A 27,690-nucleotide genomic window follows, 5' to 3' on the forward strand; every position below is an offset into this window, starting at 1 on the left:
ATCTTCTATTTAATTTTGTTATGTTTTTTAAATGAATGAACGAATGAAACTTTGGCACTAGGGTAAAGGTTAACAACTGAACTGTCACTTATACCTGCTGGGAGAGGGAAAATCCGTTTTCTTTAATGGAGTGTCACTGAGTATATCAACCACACCAGGACGGGACTCATGTTCAGGAGTAGCTGACCAACTTACAAAGCACTCCACAGGTTTTGGGGGTATTTTGTTTTGGGGTTTTTTTTTTTTTTTGGCATTTTTATTTGGTTACAGTTTGGTGTTGTTTTGTTTTTTCCTTTTTGAGTGGTTTTATTTTCTTGGTTTTGGAGGAGTTTGTCATACTGGGATTTTGTTTTTAGAGAAAGAACTTAAAGTTGGAAAGGAGGGAGAGGATCTATAAGAACTTAGGGAGGGGAAGAATATGATCAAAATATGTTTAAATTTAAATTTTGTTTTAAACAAAAAACATATATAATAAAAAGTAGAGTCAAAACAATCAACAAAACAAAAACTTCATTTAAAGGGGGAAGACAATATATAATGACTCTAGCTATCAGAGTTTCTTTTCTAGAAGTAAAGACCTTTAAAAGTCAAGTGCTTCTGACTAAGAATAAAACACACTCAGGTATGTCCCCAGTCAGCAAACAGATTAAAATTGGTACTGTCGAGTAGGAAGTGCCTAACTAAAGCCTCCTGTTTCCCAGTTCTTCTGATCAAAATCTTTTCACTTTGATGTATTCTCACTGCCAGTCTGTCTCTTGCCCAAGTAGAAGAAATATCCTGTCCTGCCACCAAAAAAAATCATATACTGTATATGCCTATTTACAAAATTGGCAAACTCATGAACCAGTGATTGTCGGGGGCTGAGAAAGGTGGAATTAGGCATGAGAACCACCAGGTACAGAACACTTTTCAGGGTAATGGGAATGTTCTGGAAGTAGACAGTGGTGACTGATGTGTAATTCTGAACATGTTAAAACCACAAAGTTGTCCACTCCCAGAGGGGAGGACTCCATCCCAGGACCACTGCTCACTCATACAGAGGAGGACTCCATCCCAGCACTGCTCACTCCCAAAGGGGAATGATGGGGGAAGTCCTTCTGTGTATGTTTGTCTTATTAGTTGATAAATAAAGCACTGTTGGCCAATAGGAAAGCAAGATAGGTGGGGCTAGGTGTCAAGGAGGATTCTGGGAAATGTAGTAAAGAGAGGAGTCACCATGTGATCCCAGAGAAGAGAGGATGCATGCCACTGTTGTCCTCAATAAGATTAGTCCTTATAAAATATATAGATTAATGGTTATGGTTGATACTTAAGACAGAGCTAGCAAATAAGAAATCCTGGTCATTGGTCAGCAGCATTGTAATTAATATAAGACTCTGTGTGTTATTTGGGGACCCTAACACAAGCAGCAGAACTCAGGCGGCTGTCGGAAAGAGTTATTGTTACAGGGGAGGGCTCAATCCCAGGAACACTGCTGTTTCATTTCCTAAGTGGCCATGTGCAGAGAGACAGCATCACTTCTGAAGCAGTCGTCAGTAGTCCTCCTAAGCCCCAATCCCTCCACTACACCTCTTCATAATATGAAGGAGGACAGGTTGGATCCATGCCCAGAGAATGGCAATGAAGATGTTAGCATTTTAAATCTAAACAAAGGCCAGCCCTGCCACCTGCTGACTGCTGCAGACTTTGCTCTGCACACCAGGAACATCTGAAACCAGGGACTGCATCTAGTCTCTTTGTCATGTTAGTATATCCAAGCACAGAGGTGACAAGGTTTACTTGGGAGATGTTGGGAGTCACTCACTGGGAAGGTTAGGCCTTCAGAGTTTATTCTGTCCTTTCTTTCCCAGACCAAAGCCATCTCTTGTTACCTCACTTGTTCTATGTTTCAACATTACAAAGGTAATGCTATCATTTCCATCCAATGCTGGTAATCAGAGCCTATCTAGCAAAAACAGGCAAAAGTTTTGTTTTGTTTTGTTTTGAGACAAGGTCTCACTATGTAGCCCTGGCCAGCCTGAAACTCACTCTGTAGACCAGGCTGGCCTCAAACTCCAGAGATCTGTCCTTGCCTCCCAAGTGCTGAGATTAAAAGCACACACAAATGTGCCCAGCATAAAAAATACTTTTAAATGCTTCCTAAAGATTGGTGTAATAACTAGTAATCAATTACAGAATGAATTAAAAAACAATTTTTCAGGCAGTAATTATGCCTTAATAATTTAAAGAGGATTTGTTGATTCATCAAAACTCAAGTTTTTAAAAAAAATCATGCAACTATGTATGCTTAATGGATGATTTGTTTTAAAAGTGGACCGTTTGTGTCTAGAGCCTTTTAAAAAGCCACAATGCTGACTAGATTCTAGGAAGACACAGTTTTTCCAATTCTGGAAACAAGCACTATTCTAGCAACCTTCAGCAGGCCTGATTTACTGATGACAAGGGGGGCCTCAAGAAAGGCTATCACCTTCAGGATAAAGCACGGAGTGGCCTGGGTTCTGACACCATTCAGTGCTTTTGGTTTGCTTAGATAAAACATACCTTTCCTCCCAGGGCCTCGAGGTCTGGCAAATGGGTCCACAATCCCCATCCAGTTCCCATCTGCAGGCATGGACAGAGGCCGGGGTTTGCCTTCAGAGACCAGGGGGTGAGGCAAGGTTAGTGACATTTATCAACTTGAATACAATCCCTCCCTTCACTTATACTTAACTCCCAACCATGCCCACTTAAATAGAAACAGTGACAAAGTTTAAAATAAAACTATTTTTAAAGCCCCATGTTGACACTGAGAGCTCTTAGTGTAAAGGCATGCTAACGCTGAGTCTTGGAGTCTCCAACGCTGAAGTTAAAACTGTAATGTGAGCTCACCCAGCTGGGCTCTGATGCCAGGCAGAGCAATGACTCAACAAGGCTTTGCTTTAACCAGATGAATAAAGGGCTCATACCTAGAATTTCATTGAGGTTTATGTTTTCCTTGGATCACCTTCGGAGTCTGCCAAGTTCATGCCAGAGCCCCAAATAAGGAAGGGGTGGGGAAGAGAACTAAAAAGAAACAGCAGGGCAAGACACACACAGGAGAACTTACCATAGGATGGTGTCTTCTTTCTCATCTTTGTGGGTAGAACATTGGTTCCCACCGAATAAGCTGGCAACTGATCGGAATCAGCGATGGTAAATCTACGTCTTTGGCTCTCCTGGTCCAGGAAGGAGTTAGGAGACTCTGAACCCTTACGCCCGGACAGCTGCTGTTTACCCTTACTGGATCCTCCATAGGCAAAGCTCCTATTCTCGTCCCTGGAAGACAGTATGTAGTGACTAGGGAGCTCACAGACCAGCTCTCTTGCCCAAGAATGAACAACAGGAGTCCAAGCTACCATGGGCACATGTGACTTCCAGCTCCGTCCCACTAACTACTACCCCACTCAAATTACCCCTTCAAGTACATACAGATGTCCTGAAGAACAAAAGCCATGAACCTATTACAACCAAGCAAACATGACCTTCTATCCGTGTATGTCTACACAGAACAAGTACACCCTGAAAACACAGTTCTTGCTTTGCCCACATTCTGTTCTCTGGGTGAATATCCTGTTCACACCACTGCACCATTTTCCTCAAGCCAAGAGTAGGATCATTGCCTGGATCCAGCCACGAGGGCTCCTGACATATACCGAAGTTGTTAGGTCTGAAAATTTTCCCAACACTATAAAGGGTATGTCTCAGAAACCAGAGGAGGGGAGCTATTTCCGAACTCAGTAAAAACATAAGCTGGATCAGCAATTCCATTCTAATCCTACTGAAATTTCAATATATAGCAGATCTCAGTTTGTACCTGAGCCCAAGTTACCAGAAAATTTCTTTCTTTGCATTTGGCAAAAGTTTTGTAAGGCAATCAGTAGAAGCCAAGTGGGCAACATATAGAACAAAGAGGGAGCCTGTGAGTAGCATCCCCAGGTGAGTCTGCTACCCACATTCTTCCCAGAATCATCTTCTACAATTCAAATCCACCCTACAACCTCCTCACTCACAAGCTTTCATGACTCCTTGTGATGAAACTCGTTTCTCTGAATCCATTGGCATTACTCACACCTCAGAGAAGGGGTTCACTGGTGGCCTGTGTGTATATGTACAACCATGTGTCTCCTGCAAAGGGATCTGAAAGTCCCAGCTTCCTGCCTTCCTATGTATACAGCCCCATTCTTGTTGGTATGCCTGTGACACGGTCACTGAAGCCCAGAGGACACTCAGAGTCAGGGGCTGGAGAAACTGTCTCCCTATAGTTCCTGACACAATGACCCACACCTTGGCCTGTGAGGTTCTGGGGACCCCATGTACGTGTGTATGTGTGTGTACCTCGAATATACACATCTTTCTTGGTAAAATCAGGCAACAACTTTAATGGTTCTCACAAAAACATTAGCTTCTTCCCTGCAAATGAATTTATCATGGATTTGGCATAACTTAAGCTACAGGGATCCCCAAGCAGCCCCTTCCAAGGCCCCAAAAGCATAGACTTCTGTAAATTTTCCACAAGTAGGATCTGTTGGCATTCTCTTCCTAAAAGGCCCTCACCACCAACTGTATCACTCTCAAGCTCCATGAAGTGAGACCCGGGCCTGCAGTCCCACACAGTGAGTCAGATCTTGCTGTGGAAAGTGGCTTCCTGGCTCAGCAGCTACCATGTAGAGACAGCCAGTCCACCCTATGGAATGGGAACTACATACCGGGGAGAGTAGGGAACAGCGGGTGGGGGAGGAATGTAGAGGTCCAGGATGGCTGGTTTCTCCTTCTTCAGGGAGGCATCCATGGTGCTTTCTGGGGACTGGGTCGTGGTGGGTGGGGGTGAGGTCTGCAATGAGAGCCACACAGGGAGTTAAAAAGCAGAGGTCAACTTGGAAATTATTCTTGGTATAATTCTCCCCTACCCACTGCAAACCAAGCCAGGCCTGAGTACAAGAAGAGGCAGAGTTCACCCACACACTCATGGCTATGGACAGTGCTAACATCCGTGCTTCCATGAGGTCATCCACTCATAGAGGACTTTATAAGCCCCTGGGGTTTTAACTCTAGCTTTAGGAAAACCACTTAGAATTCCATGCCTCAAAGTCGGGCATTGGTGGCGCATGCCTTTAATCCCAGAACTCGGGAGGCAGAGGCAGACGGATCACTGTGAATTCAAGGCCAGCCTGGTCTACAGAGTAAGATCCAGGACAGCCTCCAAAGCAATACAGAGAAACCCTGCCTTGAAAAACCAAAAAGAATCTATGCCTCAGTTTCCTCCTCTGTAAAACTGACACTAACAACCCTGCTGGTGGAGAAAAGCACACAGCGGTGTCGTTGCAATTAGCAGTGCAGCCTTGGGGCTCTGGGTGTGATCTGGCTACCCTTCTGATTCTCTGTGTATTGCTGAGGCAGTCACTTAGCTTCTCTGTGTCTCATCCTTGAGATGGGAATTGATGGGAACAAGAACAGTAACCAGCTGGGCAGCTGTGGAAACTAAGGTAACACACATGAAGGGCACAGGACATGCTTGCCACACAGCAAATACACAACTCAATCTGTTGAATTTAGCAATGTCCACAGTAAAATCACATTTTTAAATTTAAAAAATTTAAATCTTTACCTTAACCTTATGTTACTGATCTCAAAGGACTTACATTTTTATTAAATACTTAATATTCATACACATGCATGTTTAGATCCAATCCACCTCCATTATTCCCTCCCTTATCCATTCCCCTTTCCTGTTCTCTCATTCCCTCTCCGTCCCTGTCATCCCGCCTCTAACTTCATAGCCATTTAGTGTTGTCTGTATGTGTACAGATACAGGAGCAGGGGCATCCTATCCAGGACCACATCCCTAGAGAAAACTGACTCTCCTCCCAGCAGCCATCAATTGCCAGTGGCTCCTCAGACAGTGGTAAGACTTCTTGTGCTGGGAGATCCATGCTGGGATTTTAGCTGACTCAATCTTGTTTGAGTCTTGCAGAAGCAGAGAGGACTTACATTCTAAAATCTCCTAGGAGACCTTCTTATTTCTTCTACAATCTAGCAATGGCATTGACCAACCAGCTTCAGTTGGGAAAGGACCGGCCAGGTCCTCACAGTTACTATGGGAACCACTGGCGAAGGTCAGCAAGTGTCGATGCTAGACACTTCAAGAGAAGGAAGCACTCCCTTTGAACTTCCGGTTATGATGGCTGCAACGGATTCCAGCAACTGGAAGGGTTCTACAACTAGTGTGGACTATGTCCACAAGAACTATGTCCACCAAGAGATTCAATGCAGTGGCTACATTCAGAATGGATACAAAGGCACAGAGGCATGGGCTCTGTCTCATCTTCTAGCATCATACCCTAACCCAAGCCTTTAATTCAGTTCAATGTGGAATTCATTGATATCTAATAAATTAATGTATCTCCATATCTGAAAACACAGGGACAAAATCCATATCTTCAAAATCCTGTGAGCCACAAGTACTCTGGAACACTCCCGTAAGACATTTTCTCCCCAGAATTCCAACATGAATGATGACTTCTGTTTAAGAAAACCCTCATTTGTCAGGTTTAGCCTAAAAACAGAATGGTGAACATCTCCCATGTGGAAGGACAATACTAAAGGTACTGAGAGGAATGAGATGACATTCCTCCCAGGAGTGCTGGGCACCCAGGTATGGTGACCATGGAAGACAGAGCTAGAGAAACACCCAGGGTCAGGAGCGGAGCAAGCCTACAGTCTTGTGTTTACATTCTGCAATCAGCCTTGGACACACTGCAAGAAGATCTGGTAGCTGAGCCACATAGCAGCTTTTTTGTCTTCACTGTGATTGTTCCCCTATGTGTCTCCATCTCTACCTAGCTCCTCATCCTCAGGCTGCACAGTAACAAAGAATGCTGTGAAGAGAGAGAAAATGAAGGATGCCCCCTTCCAATGTCCATTTCTGGGACTCAAGGGATGAACTAGCCTCTATTTATACTTAACTTGCCTTCTGATCTGAACACATCACCATGGATTTTCCTTTGCCACCTCAAACTCTGTCATCCTTACTGCAACTGCCATCTCTCCCTTCATAATGTTTCCTTCTTGGCTTTCTAATTTTTGTTGCTTCCCACTGTGTTTGACAGCTGCTTCTCCCCTACCTACGCCTCCCTCTATGCTTACCCCAAAGCCTTCTCTAATACTCAGCAGCAATCATTATGAAAGTGAGGCTTAGGAGGCTGAATGTCTCATCCCAAGCACAGAGACGATACGTGGCAGAGCTGGGACCCATGCAGTGTTGCTTGGGGACTCAAGCAGAGCCTCCTGGCCAAGGTCTCTCAAATCAGTCATTCATGTGAACCACCTTATCACTAGCCTTGCTATCTACAGAAGCCACCTATATGATATTTCTTGTGTCTAGGTAATGTCATGAGCTGATCTATGCCCCCCCTCAAAATTCCTATGATAGAGTCCTATGACCCCCGCCCCAGTACTTCAGAATATAATTGTATTTGGTATCACATAAGAGGCGAGCAAGTTAAAATGAGGACATAGGATGCACTCAATCCAACCGGTGTCCATATAAGATAAAGACACAGAGGGAGGATGTGAAGACAGAGAGAAAAGGTAGCTGTTTCTAAGTCAGAGAGTAAGACCTCAGAAGAGACCAACCCTGCATACCTTGACCTTGTACCCCAACTACTCAGCCTGTAGAACTTTGTTATGGCAACCCTAGTAAAGTAACACAGATAAGAATATAAAACTAGGCGTCAACCTGACCCCTGAGGGTAAAGTCCATGCATTCTAGCCCAGTACCAGATCTCTGCTATTACAGCAACCCTACTAACCAAGCCAACTGAGAGGGTTTGAGATATTCTTTGCAGCAGGGGCTGGGAAGAACACTCAGAGCCCTGATACTGAGATCTCAGGCCCCAGCTTCTGGGCATAGTAACTGCCAGAGAATGGCCCTCAGCAGACAAAGCTACCTCTCCTAAGAAAGGCCAGCAAGCCTGCAGCTGCCTGATTACACAGAACCCTCTGTCCTGTAGAGGGGGCCATGCCTGGAACTGTCCGTTCTTCACCAGTCCTTGAACATCGCTTTGACAAGAATCACAACACAGTCTCCAGGGACCTAACCCAAGACAACCTCTGCCTGATGGTCACATGTCCACATTGTGGGGGTGCGTGAGTTAAAAGACTAAGATGATGTGCCCTCATCTGCCTTTGCATACCCCACCCACCTTTCTTCTCATTAATAAGAGGCACCTCACCTAAGCAGTCCCTACTGCTCTCTCTTTCATACCTCTCCAGTGTAAGACACGATGACAACAGTTACCACAAAGTGCATTCTTGAAAACTGCTAAGAGAACAGGCTAAAATATTTTCACCACAAACAATGGTGTGTGAGGTCACATGTGTACTAATGACAATACATACAAAGTTTAAAACCCTGCACAGTTGGGTAAATGTGTATGTAGTTTGTGTGTCAATTCATTTTTCTCATTTTTGACTTTATGTATGAGTTGGGTTTTTGCTTGTTTGTTTTGTTTTGTTTTTGCACGCACGCATGCATGCAGTGACCAGATGAAGGTACAGGATGCCCTGGACTAGAGTTACAGTGTGAGCTGCCGTGTGGGTGCTGGGAATGGAACTCAAGTCCTTTGGAAGTGCTCTTAACTGCTGAAACACCTCTCCAGTCCCATCTCTTTGATTTTAGGACAAAAGGGACTTGAATCCACTTGCTCCCTCCTCTACTTTGCACTGATTTCCACTCCCTTAGCCGTGCCTGTAGATACATTTGCAGCATTATGTATCACAAAGCACTCAAATGCACAGTTTGGAAGCACTATACCTTTCACATGAAGATGCAAAGTAAAAACCACAGGCAGCCCTACAAGCAAAATGCAGTCTAAGATTTAAGGACCTTTCCGAGCTGAGGTCTCACTTGGCAGCCTAGGCTAGGAGGTTCGCCTCCTGGTGTTAAGGGCACGCATTTGGCTAAGGACTTTTCTCAAAACAAAAGCAAAGGCTTACAATATCATTGGGAAGTGAAAACTAAGACTGGCTAAAGGGGGTTTGTTGAGGCTGGGGAGGTGTCACTGAGCCCCTTGAGCTCAGCTGAGACAATAAATGTTGGTAATACTCGCAGAGGCTTTAAGCAACAAAACTCACCTAAAGTTGGTTTGTCTTTTATACCCCGGCATAGGCTGGGGATTCTGAACTGTGCCTGAGCAATGGTGTGCAGCCATTTCCCATCCACACCTGCTTCTCTGTAAAGTGACGCTAAGAACTCAGCATCGTGGGAGCCCTAAAATCAGGGTTCAAGTCATGTGTAGTGTATCAAGTGCTGACTGCTATTTCCCTGTAACTGAAACATTCCTCCTAGAAGAAAAAGGGAGGTTCTGAAGAATCAGAAAGTAGCTGGGAGATGGTAGTGCATGCCTTTAATCCCAGCACTCAGGAGGCTGAGGCAGGTGAATCTCTGGGAGTTCAAGGCCAGCCTGGTCTACAGAGAGAGTTCCAGGACAGCCAGGGCTACACAGAGAAAACCTGTCTCAAAACAACAACAACAACAACAACAAAAAGAAAGTAAACACACAAAATTACAAAATTTACAAGAATTTTCCCCAACATTACACAAGTAGTAACAGCTGCCAGGAAGAAGAGACAGACACTGAGGGCTGACAAAGCTCCTTCCAGCCATGCAGGGAATTCTAAGGATGCGTCTTGGGTGAGCTGTCCCTCATGTTCCGGTGGGATCTTCGATGAGAACGCTGCCTGAGTCACCATGCTCCTGTAAGCACCCACCCCGCCCCCCAAACCGACTATTTCACTCAGCTAGATGTCAGTGATTATTCTGGTCAGCCACTGGTGACCTATCTGGGGTAAATGGACATTTGTTCGTGTATCCCTGGGAGAAGCCACAGAACATGTTGAAAACAAGTGAGATAATTTAAAGTGAGCCTTCTGCCTGTGTGGTCCACTGGGGCAGCACCAGTCATAGGTGACTATTAGGCACCTGGAATGTGGCCAGTGAGATGGAGGAACGAACCTTTCAATTATTTAAATAGTCACATATGGCAAGTGGCTACCACACTGCTCAGCAAAGACCTAGAGTTTACATTTTCATGCAGGCAGGATTAGAGAAAACTGACAGGCAAACCAGCTCCTAAAACCAATCATCTTCTATTTCAATGTGTTTTTTTTTTGGGGGGGGGGGTGCTGACAAGGTCTGTTCTAGATGAAGGTCTACAATGGTCACAGATACCTGCACGAGAGGTGGCTTCCACCGCAGGTTCTTCAGGGGGGCCGGAGTAAAGTTGAAAGAGCCCGTGGGCCTCTTCTTCAGTAGCAGCACCACACCCGTAGGATTCTCTCTCAACTTTCTCACCAGATTTTTCAACTGCCACCCAACCTTGAATGAGGGAGGGAACAGGAGGGGGGAGACGTGCTTGTGAGCCATGAAAATCCAACCCATGAACTTATCTCAAGGAAATTCAAGTTATGAGCAAATAAATCAATGAAAATATGCTCATCTTAGCACTACTTAAGGCACTGAAAAGAAAATGGGTACAAAGTGTGCATATAAATATATGCTGTAGAGATGGCTCAGCCATTAAGAGCACTAACTGCTCTTGCATAGGACTGGAGTTTGATTCCCAGCACCCATGTTGGGTGGTTCAGAATTCCCTGTAAATACAGCTCTAGGAGACCTGATGCCCTATTTCTCCCCCACTCCACCCCACCCCCGAGCCACACATACACACACAGTTTTAAATGTACAGTTATCAAGAAAAAATTACATCCCAATAAATGAACTTACCACAGTCTGCCGATTAACTTGAATGACTTCATCACCAGCGTGAATCTTCTGAGACCTGTCTGCAGGAGACTACACAGAAATAAAAAGAGAGAGAGACCTGGCTTAGGTGTCTGGCCCTCTCTTTCTGCCTCTTTCTTATGTAGACAACGACAACAGAAATAAAACTTTCTCAAGAAAAAAACAAAAACAATATATTAAAGTGCTCTATGGGTCTTGGCATATAAGTCTCTTGCAATTTACTACAATGATCACTCCATTAACACCTCAGCTCATGGAAAATATGAAATGTGTGGGTATACTGTTGAAATGGTTAGTTGATAAAAGCCATAAATTCGACTATAAATAAATAGATGGAAAACTTTACATGTGTCCCCATCACCACTCACCTTGCAAAAGCAGATGAACCATTTAATGAGTAAGGACCACTCTAATTATTAATAAACATAAATCTTTTTTTCCTCATTTTACAAATTACCACAATGCCATTAAATAAGAAGTTCACAGAAACAAAAACTTTATTTCTTCAAAGAAAAAAATATTTTCATCATCAGGATGTAAGTATGGCTTTAGTAAGAAAACAAGAATCTGAGGCTGGAGGATGGCTCAGAGATAAAGTCAGGCGCCCAAGGCCTCAGGAAGACTGGTCATGGTAAGGGTATGTGTGTTTCATGTGTTCCTATGTAAGACAAATGGCAAAGACGGGAACCTAGAAGCTCCCAAGCCGCTTACTTGGGGACTCAGTGGCAAACAACAGCAGACCCTGTCTCAGGATCAAAGGTAAGGACTGACACCCAAGGTTGTCCTCTGACCCCAAGACACTTACAGGAATACACACCCCACACACACACATAGAGTATGGCACGTGCATACCCACACTCACAGGAATACACACACACACACACACACACACACACACACACAGAGAGAGAGAGAGAGAGAGAGAGAGAGAGAGAGAGAGAGAGAGAGAAGAACACTGATATATATACACAAAAGAGCATACACATATACACACATACCCAGGTATATACCACATGCACACATTATACACGAAGAAAGACTTTTCAAAAAGAAAAAAATGAGGGGCTGGAGAGGTGGCCCTGCGGTTAAGAGCACTGGATGCTCTTCCAGAGATCTGGATTCAATTCCCAACACCCACATGGCAGCTCACAACTGCCTGCAATTCTAGTTCCAGGGAATCTGGGACTCTCACACGGATATACATGCAGGTAAAACACCAATGCAAATAAATAAATCTTAAAAAAAAAAAGAAAAGAAAAGAATGTACGCTTTGTCCCTTCTGAATTATCCACTACTATTACTTTATGACAACAAAGAAATCCACAAAAGGATTTAAGCCACTTGTCAAATGTGGTGCCTAGAATATTCTTGTTCATTAAGTAAACAAAAACTCATTCTGTTTAAGACATAACACATGATTGGAGAGAAAAGATAAACCTTGTATTTCTAATTAAACACTATCTAGGTCAGAGTATTTAATTTTGTAACATATATTGAGTGGGTGAAATCTCAATTTACAGTTATCTGAAGACAAAATAGCACCTTGAACAAGGGGGCGGGCAACAAAATTCAAAACACACTGGCTGGATTTTTCTCACCAACCGCTGTGATAGGCTCAACAAGAAATTAGCCGGCAGCATTAACTGTGGGAACACTGCCTCTGCTTTATCAGGCTCAGCTGAAGGCACAGGTAACTATGCTGGTTATTTTCAAAATAGCTCATCGGTTGCCATAACGACAGCAGTGCCTCACCGGAGAGCAGCAACCAGCTCAACACTGAGCAGAGGCACCAGTCTCTTCCTCCTCAGTTCTTTTTAAGGATGGATGCTCCTTCCTTTAGCAGTATGTCAGCTGCTGAAGTTAAGTCCAACCCCTGTATCAAGCACCATTTACTAAACCTCCATGGCTGAGGATTCATCTGAGGCAAGCTTCATTTTATAAGACACGGTCCCAAGGCCAAGAAGTCCCTGTTTATAGACACACGATCTTAAGACACATGAACTACTGTCCTCGACTGACTTCCCTTCCTAAGGATCCTTGTGTCTTCATTTCTCAGATGTCCCATCAGGTGATGCAGAGCTGTGTTGGGCAGAACACTGATAACCAGAGAGCCTAATACCAAAATGTTCCCCAAGTCAGAAGCTCTTGCCTATCTTCACCGTGAGTGGGACTACAGAAAAAGGATGCCTGCAGAGGTGTGCCCTCAGAAAGGTGATGACCCTAAGGACAATGCCCCATTCTTCTGAAACACATCCTGCACCCACTGGAGAGGACTGTTCGGGCTCCTGAATAAGGTCACAACATCCACAAAGAAGTCAGATAAAGAACTCCAAGGAATGATCTGCCTGACCCCGACTGCTGAGGTCACTCCAAAACCATGCACTGCACTGCTAAGAGTGGCCTGCTGGCTTTGCATCAGCCCGGAGCCCAGGGTGGGAGCACACGAAACTAGAAAATACAATACTATACTTATGAATCCGTATAGAGCATCCAGAGCATACCCCTGAAAACTGAGATCATGACTACTCCCCAGCTACAGCTACAAGACTTAGCCCCAGGTCTAAGCACATGCCAGGCCCTCAATAAATGCCATGTTGAAAGACTAAAGTAATGGACAATACTTTTAATGGATTACCACATGGAATCAAATGAGCTTTTGGTTCTTGTTACTGGTTAACATGATTGTAAGTAAGCCCCCTTCTAGGGCAGCTTCCATGAAACAGTTCTGGAGCAGACTACATGCAGGTAAATCCTAGGTCTGTCTCCCTGGTTTGTGATTCCAGTAGGAATTTGGGGAAGATACATTGTTATTCATACCCGACATTTCATTTGATTCTAAGGCAGCACTGTTTAGTCTCTCATTCAACTCTTATCTCTAAACAAAAAGGGGGTAAAAGAAGAGAGCAGCGATCTGTGCCCTCTGGTAAAACCACACACACACACACACACACACACACACACACACACACACACACACACACACACACACACACACACACACACACACACACACCCACCCCACCCCACCCCACACCACACCACACCACACCACACACATTTATCAAAGAGAAATGTGCCTACCAGAAGATCGGGTGAGTCTGGAACTGCCCGAGTCTAGTCAAACCAAACAGCACAGTCACCAAATGACAAGGCTTTACAACTTCAGTCCTTGAAAACTGAAATGGCCACCACCCTTCTGAGTCCCTCCAGCTGAAAACAACGTATGGCGTGACGCTTGATTGAGTCTGTTCTTGCTGTGGTTGTGGGGGACAATACCAATTCTCCAACAGGGATAAGAAGTGGAGGATCATGCTTGTTTCCTCTGGAAGTATGTCCGGACCAAATCAAAGCTTCCTGGGCCACTACCACCGATCAGGAGAGAAGGTACAGAAATTCCTCGTTCGTGCTAGAGAGATGGCTCGGCGGTTGAGAGCCCTTACTATTCTTACAGTGGACTCAGGTTTGATTCCCAGCGCCCACATCAGACAGCTCGCAGCCACCTATAACTCCAGTTCAGGGGATCTGACTCCTCTGGCCTCTGCAGACACTTGCCCTCTTGTGGTGCATATAAACACAGATACAGATACACACACACAAAGTTTAATTAACTTAAAAATTCCAACTGATTCCCATGATCTTTCTTATTGCCAACAGGAAATACTTAAGGACACACTACCATCCACTCATTTGTCTATTAGAGCTACAAGGCTGATTTAGAACTCACTCATTTTCTTACCATAACACTCAAGAGCTGTACAGCAAGCATTCATCAGAGCTCATGTCACTTTTATCAAAAGGTCTAATATAAAACTTAAATCAGACACACACTTTCACCACAGTGGAAGGGGGGCTGCCAAATTTCCCCCTATATTTTGGAATTATCTCTTCCTCCATTGGTTGATGAAACAGACTCACGCCTCAAACACTTGCTTCTTCTACAGGCATGGGGAGCTGTTGAAATATTCCTACTTTATGCCGATGTCATTCAAGAACTAGCCATAGTTTAAGTTGCAAGAAAAATAGATTTACTTAGATCTACTTTTTTTCAAATTCATAATGTTTGAGAGGATAATGAGTAATTCTAGGGTTGGGGAGATGGCTCAGTGGGTAAAGGGCTTGCTGTGCACACCTGGGACCTGAGTTCAGATCTCCAGCATCCGGGCAAAAAGCTAGGCACAGTGGTACACTCCTATAACCCTAGAGCCCAGGGGCAGAACTAGGAGAAATCCTGGGGCTTGCTGGCCAGCCAGCCTAGCCAATCATGACATCCTATCTCAAAAATTAAAGTGGAGGACAATTGAAGAAAATACTCAACATTGACGTCTGTCTTCCACACAAATGCACTCATATACATGAGTGCACACACACAAACAATACATACAGCTACCAACCCCAGTTCTACTGTGAATGACTCACAACAACAAAGAGATAGTTATTTTTCTACTTTTGGGTTCACATTTCCATGGTGTAAAAGGAATAATTAGCACAAAGGTGGAGGGGGGAAAAAAAGGTGCCACGGCACTTGAACCAGAGCAATAAAGGGCAATTTAAATTATAAATTGACAACAGCTGGCAACAAGCAGCAGCAAGTCCACCAACAGAATAAATACAACAGGCTATCACAGCAGCTCTCACACATCTCACCCAGGTAACATCAGGCGCACACTTAAACCCCAAAGCTCAGAGCTGTGTCAGATGTGTCTAAGCACCCAAGGGCTTTCATAACTTACAAGTGCACACTTACATTTTCCGTGGTTCCAGTAATCACATGCAATCCATCATAGGTTGACTTGATGTACATGCCCTAGAGGGAGTCACCAACATATTAACTCATTATTTCAACATTCATAGAGACCTGCAGACTTTCAAAACATTGGACAGTCCCTTTGGAACACTGGGTGTTTTTTTGCCTCCCAAAACACCAGGAAACTCAATCCAAAGGGCATCGAGAGAGAGAGAGAGAAAACTTAACAACTGAACACAAGTAGAAGAGATCAGATGGGCAAGCTCTTTGATATTATAATGTGTGTACTGGGCACACAGGATTCTGCCACAACTCTAGGATGGAGGAATTTTCTCAGGCCTGCTCAGCAAGCCAGGCATTTCAAACAAGTGCTCCTCTTCTCTGACCATGGCTTTTTTCCCAGAAAAACAATGCAGTTGGCTCTGTCTGGTATCAGTGGTACACATGGGATGACTTTTTTGTAAGCTTAATTGTAAGGCAGAACGGGCTTGCAGTTGAAGTGAGCAAACTAATACAACACAGACAGCAAATCAGTAACTGCCATTGCTCTGTTATAGTGAACACCAAAAGATAGATGGATGGGAATGCTATCCCAAGAGACACCTTTCTTTAGGCAAACAGGCAAAATACTACATTACCAGATAAATAGCTCTATAGTTTGACGGCCCAAATATCAGTGTCCATTCTTATTAAACCATTACAAGATGAAGGGAGACAGAAAAAGGGGGCAGATAGGGTCAAATAGTACCTGATTATCTACACTGAACTTGTCTAATCTGTAACCTACGCCATTCTGAAAAAAGAATCTCACAAAAATCCTAAAACTCTCAAGGTCCGCAGCATTCTTAAGGGCTTCGATCTGAAATCAATGTGTGTCTGCCCTACAGAACTGTACATTCCTCCCCCAGCCATCACGAAAGGACAATTCTATCTCGGTCCACTCAGGGCATGGATCAGATTTCACCTCTGACTACAAACTCACACCCAGGAATTCCTCCAGCTTTAGACTATGCTAATCTACCCTTTACTTCAGAGCCAAGCAAGGGTACATGTACATGTAGAGGTAGATGTACATGTACATGTAGATGTTACCTTCTACCCACTGAGAATTTGTGTTTGTTGACAGTGATTTTTTTCTTTCCTGTTTAAGAGACTGTCTTTATATCCCTCACAGCAATGTATACATCAGTGACTCCATCTTCCTCCTTTATGTCCATCACTGTCACCGTCAACAGCATCAGTAGCTACAGCCTCCCACTGCACAAGTTCTGTGCTCTCAGCACTGGGCACTAGGCATCATCACCTAGGGTCATCCATTCAGCATTCCAATGAGAAAGCCCACATGGAAACTCTCTGGTTCAAAAGCTCTAAGCTAGTCAATGAGCCTCCTGGGTTTCTGTAGCTCCACAAATTAACCCCGTGAGATGTCTTCCTGCAGGCATCCTTTGAGTTTGCTATTATACACCTCACACAGGACGAAAGAAACATTTCTGAAATTTTCTTAGGAATCATTTCCTTCCAGCTGCCTCCTCACACCTATCTTAAGTGCTAATAGAGACCTCCAGAATAGATGCAGTATGTTTTCCCACAGACCATCTCTCCTTAGTAGAAATGTTTTATATTTCCTTTCATTGCTAAGTCCTGAAAAAAAAATAAATCTGTGAAGATGGGAGAAATTTTAAATTATACTTATTTTTATGCTTGAAAGATAATTATCTTAACAGAGTTTAAGATGGCAAATCCCTAAACACATATTATAATATCTCCACCACTCAGTGAGGACAGTAAGACACAGTGTAACGCTTACAAACCACCAAACAGACTTCTTACCAGGCCTTCCCCAGGTCTAACATTCGGTAAGTGAACTTCCTCCAGGCATGCACACTGGCTCATAACAGGATCCGAAGTTGAGCGCATTGTTTTGTCACAGATGCCATTCAAAACCTTGACCTGGAATTGAGGGAGTTCAATCGTTAACCAGGTTTATCTCAAGTTGATTTTTAAAGAGACACACCTCAGGCATAATCTTTGGCTCTGGCCAGCCCTCGCTACGGTAATCCTGCTCAATTAACACCTGGCATTCGGACTCCGTGTCTACAATCTTTGGGAATGCTGCTACTGTTTCAGCTTTCTATAAAAGTGTGGCTTTTATAACCATTCCTTTATGACCACTGTGAAGCAGAAGACAGGAAGAACCCCCTTTGGCGTCAAAGGAGAAGTTTCCCAGCCACCTAACAGCTTATTACTGAGGGGTCACTCACACTCCCTTAAATACTAAACATTGACAAGGGGGGGGAAGAAATTTCACTCTAAATCATACTGGTTTTGTTGTTATTGTTGTTTTGTTTGTTTGTTTTCTTTTTAATAAGCTTCAGGTTTGCAAGGTTCGGGGAAGGGATCAAGCAACAAATACACTGAATTCCCACAGACTTCCTCTCTCCATGCCAGCTTTCCCCACTATTAACATCTATATGGTGTTGTACATTTTACAGCTGATGAACCAATATTTAAATCCATAATTATAAGTCGTATTCACTTTTGTGGTATATGTCCTAAAGGTTTTGACAAACATTTAATATTTTATGTCCATTACTAAAAAGCATTCGATAGGGTGATTTCATTGCCATCAGTGTCCCCCTGCTCAATATAATCCATTTCACCCTTCCTTGTCCTGGACTCCTGGGCGGCATTGAACTTTACACTGTCTTCATGGTTTTTCTTAGGGGCTTATTTCAATTAATAATATACCTTTAAATTTTCTCTACATCTTTTCACAAGTTGATAACTCATTTATTTTTACTGCTAAGTAATAGTCTATTCCACATGTGTTTATCCCTTCACCTATAAAAAGACAGCTTGTCTCCTTCCATTGGGGGGAATAAAGCTGCTATAAACAAGTCAGGGCAGATTTTTGTTGACATTAAGTTTACAACTCCTTTGGGTAAACACCCAACAGTGCAACTGGTGGGTCATACAGTTAGAATACACTTAGTTTTGTAACTAACCACCAAACTGTCCTCTAAATTGTCCCAATTCTTCATCCCTCGGAGCAACAAGTGACCAGTTTGCCAACACTTGCTGTTGTCAGTTCTGAGTTTTAGTCAACTCTAGTAAGCCTGTGATGGTGTGTCCTTGTTTCAGTCTGTAACTCCCCAATCATAAATGACCAAACTTGGTGTGCTTATTTGCTCTCTTCGTGTCTCCTTTGGGTAGAAATGTCTCTTCAAATCTGTTTTTAGCTGGATCGTTTTCTTATTAGACATGTTTTAATATTTTGATTCTGTCCTTTAAAACATTTTTAAAATGTTTTAAAATGTCCACCTGTGGCCTGACATCTCACTGTCTTCAAAGTGAATCTCACAGAGGGGAGTCTCTGACTTTAACAGAATCCACTATTATTTTTCCTTGATAAACTCTTCTTCCGGTTTTCTGTCTAAAAAGTCTGAAGCCCAGATCGCCTAGATTTCCCCCATAACATCTCCGTTCCACAGTTTCAAGTTTTGCATCTTTAGCACCTTGGCCTCAATGACCCCTCCCTCCCTGTCGCTCAACGGATACAAGAGAGCACTCACGGGGAGTGGTCTTTCTACAGAGGCATCGGGGTTATGCATATGTTCTCACAATCAGAGCATCTACCCTTCCCAAATCAAATGAGCAAAGGCATCCGGAAATTCCAAAGGGCGACTGACTCTTCTTTCCAAGGTGGAGAATTCATAAGGTGGTACTTTTTCACATTCCTCTAGTTTTGTTTAGCTTCCCTATTTATGGAAAATATATTTATAGCAGTTTCATTGCCAAATTCCTCAATCCAAAAGGAGGAGGGCTTTTTATCAAAAGGGCACAGGCTGCCTGTGTCAAAAGGAGGAAGTGATGATGAATCCTTCCAGAATGCTCTTTACATAGTCATAGTACATACCCCACCCCCATTGGAAAGTTTTTGCCAAGGTATTTTTCTAAATTGAAACAGTTCTTCAATGAAGAGTGCACACATGATTCTCACTCTGATTTGCATGCTGAATAGCTGCTGCATAACTGTGCCCTGATGAATTAATTGTCCAGAAGAAACAACAACAACAACAGTAAAGTCAAATAGAGACCCCAGTATAGCCAGGAAGCACAGGAATTTTCACAAGCAGTGGTCTCCTTAAACAACTTTCACTCTTCTCTCTAAACTAACAAATCCCCAAAGCCAGTATTTCAAAATTCATCTTGACATAATTAGCCAGTGCATGTAATTAGTATGATTCTTATTGCCTTTGGAAAATGAATTGTATGGTACATTTTAGGAAAATACACTTACCACATTTAAAACTTTATCCTCCATTTCTGCTACAAGGCAATCCTAAAGAAGAGTAAGAAAAATAGCGTAAGAATGAAAAACATTAAAAAAAAATGGTCTAAGACAACTGGTCACAAAGCAAAGAATAAGGGAGATGGAATACACAGTCCCAACTGATGTATCTACAATACAATCCCTCCACCTAGGGCTCAGGGGAAAAAAACCAGGAAGAGGGGGCAGAAAGATTTTAAGAGACACTAGATGAGGATGCCCACTGCTAAATCGTGTCTTTGAGACATGACAGGGAAGCAGCACCCATGAATCTTAAGTCGGGTTTTCTAAAGAAGACCTACATTATGACAACATCAACTGACATGACAGCAAGGTTGGAGGAATGTCACACTGCCCTAGGAGAGAAGCCACCTGCTATCAGCGGAGGGAAGGCCTGGTCCTCCAGGGATGAGCCAATCCCAGTGGCCTCCCCTAAAAACATGTGCATATGTGTAATACTACTGGGGTTCAGGTGTAGGTGTGTGTGTGCATGTGTGTGGTGTACGATAACAACTGAAAAAAAAAAGAAGTCATTAATTTGAGGCAAAGTGGGGGAGACATGGGAGGAGTTGGAGGGGGCAGAGGGAAGGATGAAAATAATTGTAAATACAGTATTCAAGTATAAAACTATAATAAAATTTAAAATCAAATTTAAAAATAAATGAATCTTTCTTAAAAGAAAAAAATTGGCTTAGCTCTTTTGAGAAATCGCAAGGTCCCTGTCACATCTTCTACCAACTCCACCACCACTGCACTCAGGCTCAGCAGTCCTGGCAGGCCTGTATATGCAAATGGGGGCAGAGTGAAAACAGCTGACTTTCTCTTCTCCTAGGGCTCTGATGTCCTTTAAATCATGTGACTCATTGTAATAGGTTTTGAAAATCTATTGGGGAGAAAAAACAAAAAACCAAACCTTTGAACTGGGAGCCCAGAGCTCAGTGGAGGAGTGCTTGCTGAAGCATGCGCAAGGCAAGGCCCTGGGTTCTCTAGTCCTGTTACCAAACTAACTACACAACTGAAATCTACCTTCTGACCAGTGTGCAGAGCAATAACAAACTCAAGAATCCTATTTATGGTTCCAGTGTGATTCTAGGCTCAGCTAGCCATGGGCCAACAAGCCAGCAGCCCTTAGCTCAAGTCCTGCCTATAAGACTAACTTTCAAAATATGGCCTTGGGTAAACTCGGCCACAAAAGTTTATTTTAAGCACCAGTGAGATTAAATCACATACTTCAGTCCTTAGAAGATGAAAAAAGTTGAACAAAATAGTCATTAACACACTGCCAAAAAAGTGGTCTTGAGGCATGCTATTGATGACATTAAATAAAGGGCTGGAATGCAAAGCATTATTTTCTCAGCTAAAGAACAAAAGACTTGGAACACTGTGCCAGCAGGGTTAGCCCATTAGAGGAATCACCATTGTCCTTTCTCCAGAAGCCATCAAAGTGAAATTGACATGAAACTTCCACAGGTAGCCTTCTAGAACCATCTGCACTAGCAGATTTCAACCCAGACCACAGGTGAATGAGAGGAAACTAGAGAAAAGAGTTTCTCCTTTGTTAATTTTTAAAATTAAATTTATTCATTTTATTATAAGTATGAATGTTTTGCCTGCATGTATGTCAGTGCACCACGAGCATGCTTGGTGCCCTTGGAGACCAGAAGATGGCGTGAAATCCCCTAGAACTGGAGCTGTGGATGCTTGTGAACCAAGAGGATGCTGGGAATCAAACAGTTGGTCTTAACCACTAAGTCGTCTCTCAGCCCAGAGACGTACCTGGTTTCTTTAGCATTTATTCTGTGCCACTGAGTACAACCCCACACTGAGCCAATCTTGAAAACAATACTTAACAGTCTCGGGTGTGTGGAAAAATATCAATCAGATCTGAATTTACCAGTAACGATTTTCATTTAGGTTGGAATGTCATGTTTGGGTCATTTTTCTCGAGCATTAGCACAGAGGAGGGCTACCAGTTTTTATCCTATATGATTGCCTTGTCTTCTTAAAAATTTAAATTTTTCTCTGCCAGATATAAATAGAAGATGAATAACAGCTATTTTACTCCCCCCAAAACTGATGCTGACTCTCAAGAAAAAAAGCAACCTAGGGGAAAAAAATTTAAGAAACTTAGAAATACATTTTCCCACAAGCGTGACTCTTGATACAAACCTAAGCTACACAAGCCACTTTGTAAACCATTAGTAACTGCAGCTTGGAGATGTATTGTTCAACCTGTACTTCATGCATAGGACAGCCCATCTATTTCCACAACAGGTCATCAACTAGTACTAGGGAGAATTGCTACATAACAGCAACTCTGCAAACTGTTCATTCACGTGGCCTTAGGATGGCGATACAACAAACAATCTAAGAAAGGTGGTCTCCAATATTCCTCTGAGACTGTCACCCAGTCAGAAGGCCACTCCTACTACACCAGGGCACATGAGTCAAGGCTGAGGTGTCACCTATTGGTTCCTGATATTTGATTCTTTGGCATCCATCAATCCAAATGGGCTTCCTGTCATGGAGACTAACCAACGGGCACAAGTGAGAATCTTAAACTGTTCAAGCCAGTGTGTGAATGGACTCACTCATTACCTTCCACCAAGAGCATGGTAGCTTCCCACACCCATTCCTCCCCACCCCGAAAGGAAACAGCTGCAGGCATGACTTCATATTATCTGGCATGGTAGCCAGGGGAAGGAAGAAAACGTTCCTGAACAAGTCACCCCCTCATGAGTCACAGCTGAAGAGAAGCTTCATGACAGCCCTTGGTCACCTGGATCAGCAGTCAGGGCCACCCAGGGCAGCCAGCAGCTTGTTTCCAGGTGGGTCTCCTCTGCCTCCTGTCCTCATTCTACCTCACTAGGAATAGCGCAGCCTTGTACAGCCTGCTAAATGTCTCTGCCTCTCTCCTGCTCAGTAAAATAAGATGGCAAGGCCACATCTCAGAACTCAATGTGACCACAGGGCTCAAGGATGAGGACACACTTGACACGAAATCCCCACTCAATAATGGTGTCTCCCTCTTCTCCATCCTGCTCTCTTGGGCTCAAATACCACTCCACTGCTCTAGTCCCTGCCACTGCCTCTTCATTCTTGTGCCATTACACTTTAAGTCCTCAAGTCATTAAAAGGGTTACCAATGTGACCCTCAATCCCTTTCTGCCTTTGTTGCCTTTGTCTCATCTTATACCCACAGCCCGGGATAGGAGGACTGGTCCTCGTGCTTGGCGTAGACTACAGCAGAAGCAGCCTTGGAAATGTGCAGAAATGTAGTGTCACTTCGTGGGGAGAAAAGAAAATTTGCAACCATGCCCCTTCACCACTGCAAGGTGGGATCAATGCACAGAGGTTGGAAATGCCAGCTCGCAGGAGATGCACAGAGGACAAATCAAAGTAGGCGTGACTCTGTAGATGGAGGCATGAGATAGAGACTCCAGTGACGCATGTTCCCGTCCCTGAAGAGGAGGGAGCTACAGCTACAGTCCCCAGTAAAGGAAACCACAGAGTGAATGAGACTGAGGGCACAGTTTCTGAAACAGCTCATCTTGTAGCTGCCATTGCACTGCACTAGAAATGACACTGAAATCATTCACCAAGCTGGTCGCTCTGGGATGTGCGCATGCATGTTTGTACATACTAATGACACTCACAAAGAAATGGCTCTTTCAATTACTATAGAAAAAAATTATGGTCAAGAGCCAAGGACATATCTTTCCCAAAGTTTAGAAAGTAACATCCCAAGTATATTTATATGTCTTAAGTCATCTTTCTTTAAAAGGGGCACATGTGTGTGCATATATGTGTGTGTGTGTGTGTGTGTATGTGTGTTCATATGTATAATACATATTCATGTGTATATATACCTATTCGTGTGTATATGCATACTCTCATGTATGTATACATATACACATTCATGTGTAAAAACATATTCTTAAATATATATATATATATATACATATTCATTCACTTATATATACATTTGAATGAACTGTCAAAGACCAAACTCAGAGTTATGAAAATGTGTTCAAATTAAAAGATTTTTAAGTTCCAGAAATTGAGGGCAGCATATGAGGGCAGCATATATATATATATTTTTCCTTCGTTCTCCTTAAATTATCAAGTCCAACTCTGAGAAACAGTATTTCCTCCAAAATACCCAAAAAGGCAAGATATTAATATCCCCACTTGAGTGTATTCTTTTGAGGCAGTGCTATGCTTTCTATGTTACATCACACATCACCTTCCAGACCGTATTTGAGGTAGATGCCATTTTTAAAACATCTCCTATTTCCCTTGAGACTGTAGCTCGGTGCACTCGAGATATAAGTAAGCATACTTACAAGAAGAAGCCCTGCTTTCTAGTCCCGGCAACGTACACAAACATACATACACACACACACATACACACACACACACACACACACACACACACACACACACACACACTCTCTCATTCATATCATTTACACGTGTGTGGTCATATATATGACTTTTATAAATAAAACATCTCTCTCTTCCCCTCCCTTTCTTTGCTTAGTCCCCTACACTCTCTGCCTACCTGTTTCCCTGCCAGGATAAATACAATTTCTCTCTCAAACTACCAGCTATATTTATTTCTTCCTTTACATATAGGTTTATGGACATCTGGCTATATTTGTATATATGTGTATATACATATATACATATGTATATATGATTATTTAAAAAATTAAGCATCATTTTGCTTCACATCTTAAAAAAAAAAAAAAGTAGTCCTGGCTGTCCTGAAACTCACAAAGTAGTCCACACTGACCTCTAACTCACAAAAATCTGCCTACTCTGCCTCCCAAGTACTGGAATTAAAGGTGTGAATCACAACCTCTGGCATTTCTCATCTCATGTTCATAATGCCTTTTTCTTATTCACAAATGGGACTGGGAAGGGGAACTTACAGCAATCCCACCAGGCCATCAGATAAAGCAAATATCAGGGTTCTCACATTACAGACAAGAGAGCAAAGCCTTGTAAATCTTAAATGAGTTATCCAGGGTCCGGTTCTAATGTGTGGTAAGGATGGGATTTGAACCTATGAAGAATATGCTCTCAACCATTAGACTAACTCCCCCAGTGAGTGCACAGAGTAGCAGAAAACGAATGATACACACTCACACTAGCAAGCACGGTACCTCTCGTGACCCGTGAGTGCAAGGTTCAATCTCCTAACAAAAGACCAATTCCATCAGCTTCCTGAGTGACAACTGCCTGTCTCCCCACTGAATTGCACTTTGAAAATTACCCTCCATTGTGTGTCATGTGCCATGAGGCCCCAGTGGCAAGAACAAGTGCCTTCACTCCGTAGAAGGCACAGCCACACTGAACCTAGACTTCCCAGTTGAAAGAGGAATACATTTTCCCAATCATCAGTGCATAGTATCAATAGCTCTCAACCTACAAAAAAAAAAGCTTCAAACTGGGGTCCTGCAACAGGCCAATCCTGCCAGGTGAGCACAACCATATCCCAGGTGAGCACAGATCCATATCCCAATGGCATCTTCCCAGCAAGGTTGGCAGCAGCCACGGGTGCCAAGCATCTGGCCTCCCCATCCTGCTCCTTTCCCTCCCCAGCTTGCTAACTTTGTGCAACTTTGCACATAATGTAACTTTGCTCACAGACCTTGATTCTTGCTTCTCCTTCCTAGACACTAAGCCATTGAGTCACAGACATCTCATCTATTTATTCAATCTGGCACCCTGGTGCCTAGAACAGTGGCAATCACGGGTGCCAAGTAAATATTTATTGAAAGAACTGTACCAATGCCTGCAAAGCCAATGCTAACCTGCTCAGGCAAAGCCTTCTGATTCTGTAAAAACAAATACCATTGCATCTGCCCCCTGCCTCCTCACTTTCCCTCTGCTCCCCCATGCTCCACAGCTGCAACCCAAATCAGGCTCACCAACTAGGAATAACACAGGTGTGCACCTATGAGCTACAGTGGCCCACTTGCTAATCTCATTGTTTGGCTCTTATACTTCGATGTAATGGATTGCAAGTAAACTCCATTATAAATCAAAGGAGTATTCAGAATAGTAAGGAGGGTGGGGAAGTGAGAAGAAAAAGAACCCTGAGGTAGGCATTGGGGAAACACAGTCCGCCATTAATGCCTGGTCTCAGACAGCATGGTGCTTTTGTATCACAGCTGACACCAGACTCCTACCATCAAAATTACCTCACACATCATATAAATGAGCAAAAACACAGATCCATATAGTATCCCTGGGCACCTCTGTCAGATCCCAGGTCCAAAGCACATGAGCTTCAAACTCAGTGGCTACTCAGGACTAGATCTCAAATAACTGGCACAAGCAAAGCCACATTTCCCTCTGTGTTACAGAAGAAAACAGCACACACACACACACACACACACACACACACACACACACACACAAATTACACAGGCATGCACGCATGCACATATACACACGCACACCTGCATCTGTTGCTGCATAGTCAGAAATAAGGGAAGGATACCTTTATTTTTCTATCAGATCATCCACAGAAACAAGTAACAAATCACAAAGTTAAAACCAAATGGAGAGACTGAGGGACAGCTCACTGGTTACAAGCACTTGCTAATACCACAGAGGACCCAAGTTCTATTCCCAGTATCAAACTGGGAGATTCACAACCACCTGTAACTCCAGCTTCAAGGGATCCAATGCCCTCTTCTAGACTCTGGGCATCTGCACGTGTGTGTCTGGGCAGGCGCACAGACACACGCAAACACAGGGAAGAGGAAAACACCCCTATTAAAAATTAAAAATAAAAATTTTAAAACCAAATAGATATGAAGAAAGAAACTCCTTCCTTATATCTATAACAAATTCAATTAAAAATAATTTATATATCTAAGTCTGAGTCTGACTGGAGAGCCATGAGGGAAACTGACCTGTCAGGTCCACCAAGGCTCTTTGCCTCTCTGCCATGGGACAATCAAAGCAGGTGCTGACTGTGTGCAGTAAGAAGAACCAGACACCATCTCCCAGTGGGAGCCATTCCTTGTAAATATCTAAGGGATAAACTGCTGAGGTTTGGAGTTATTTGTTATAGCCTCACAACCTGTCCCATCCTGACCTTTTTCCAACAACACAGGTCCAGTGAAAAGTCAGAACCAGCAGGCACAACAAAGCACTCAGAACAAAGTGAGAAGCACACTACCATGTTCAGAGAAATGCACAGGTATTCATGATTATAAGACAAAAGAAATAATTTATGAGCCCGAGGCTGCTAGTCGTTTTTCACAGAAGCCATCTGTTCAAACTTAAAGTCTTTCATCTCCACCTAATTCTGGTAGAAGGGGAGGATGAGACTTGTGTGCACACAGGGAACACTTGGAATAAAGAAGAGGAGAAAGTTCTAGAAACTGGTGATGATGCATTACTGACCTTCTGGACTGTCGTGGTCAGGTCCAGGCACAGTTGGATGATTTTGTTCTTTGTCACTGAGAAATCTGTGATCCCAGTGAATGGAGCCCTAGGAAGGAACAGAACTCTCCTCAGTGAGGGGAAGATGATGGAGAAGGAAATCCCTGAGAGTCCCACCCTAGATGCCAGCAGGCATGGTGACATTGCAGGATGGCTTAAGTTATTTTTTTTTTTTTTTTTTTTTTTTTTTTGAGACAGGGTTTCTCTTTATTGCTTTGGAGACTGTCCTGGAACTTGATCTGTAGACGAGGCTGGCTTCGAACTCCCAGAGATCCACCCGACTCTGCCTCCCGAGTGCTGGGATTAAAGGCATGCGCACCAATGCCCAGC

General features: G+C 43.4%; 1 protein-coding gene across 2 annotated transcripts in view; it reads right to left on the reverse strand.

The window, feature by feature from the left end:
- The window catches only part of Cnksr3 (CNKSR family member 3), a 90,589-nt gene that overhangs the window by 2,678 nt on the left and 60,221 nt on the right, over window positions 1–27,690 (reverse strand). For both annotated transcript variants that reach the window (XM_027401032.2, XM_035440415.1), the window contains exons 4-12: window positions 27,322–27,409; window positions 19,864–19,905; window positions 17,394–17,513; window positions 15,564–15,623; window positions 10,802–10,870; window positions 10,247–10,393; window positions 4,725–4,849; window positions 3,086–3,294; window positions 2,542–2,631 (exon numbers count right to left, since the gene is read on the reverse strand). In XM_027401032.2, the coding sequence (XP_027256833.1) occupies window positions 2,542–2,631; window positions 3,086–3,294; window positions 4,725–4,849; window positions 10,247–10,393; window positions 10,802–10,870; window positions 15,564–15,623; window positions 17,394–17,513; window positions 19,864–19,905; window positions 27,322–27,409 (950 nt within the window). The remainder of the gene's footprint in view (window positions 1–2,541; window positions 2,632–3,085; window positions 3,295–4,724; window positions 4,850–10,246; window positions 10,394–10,801; window positions 10,871–15,563; window positions 15,624–17,393; window positions 17,514–19,863; window positions 19,906–27,321; window positions 27,410–27,690) is intronic.

This window comes from Cricetulus griseus, chromosome 2, assembly GCF_003668045.3.
Source record: "Cricetulus griseus strain 17A/GY chromosome 2, alternate assembly CriGri-PICRH-1.0, whole genome shotgun sequence".
Lineage (NCBI taxonomy): Eukaryota > Metazoa > Chordata > Mammalia > Rodentia > Cricetidae > Cricetulus > Cricetulus griseus.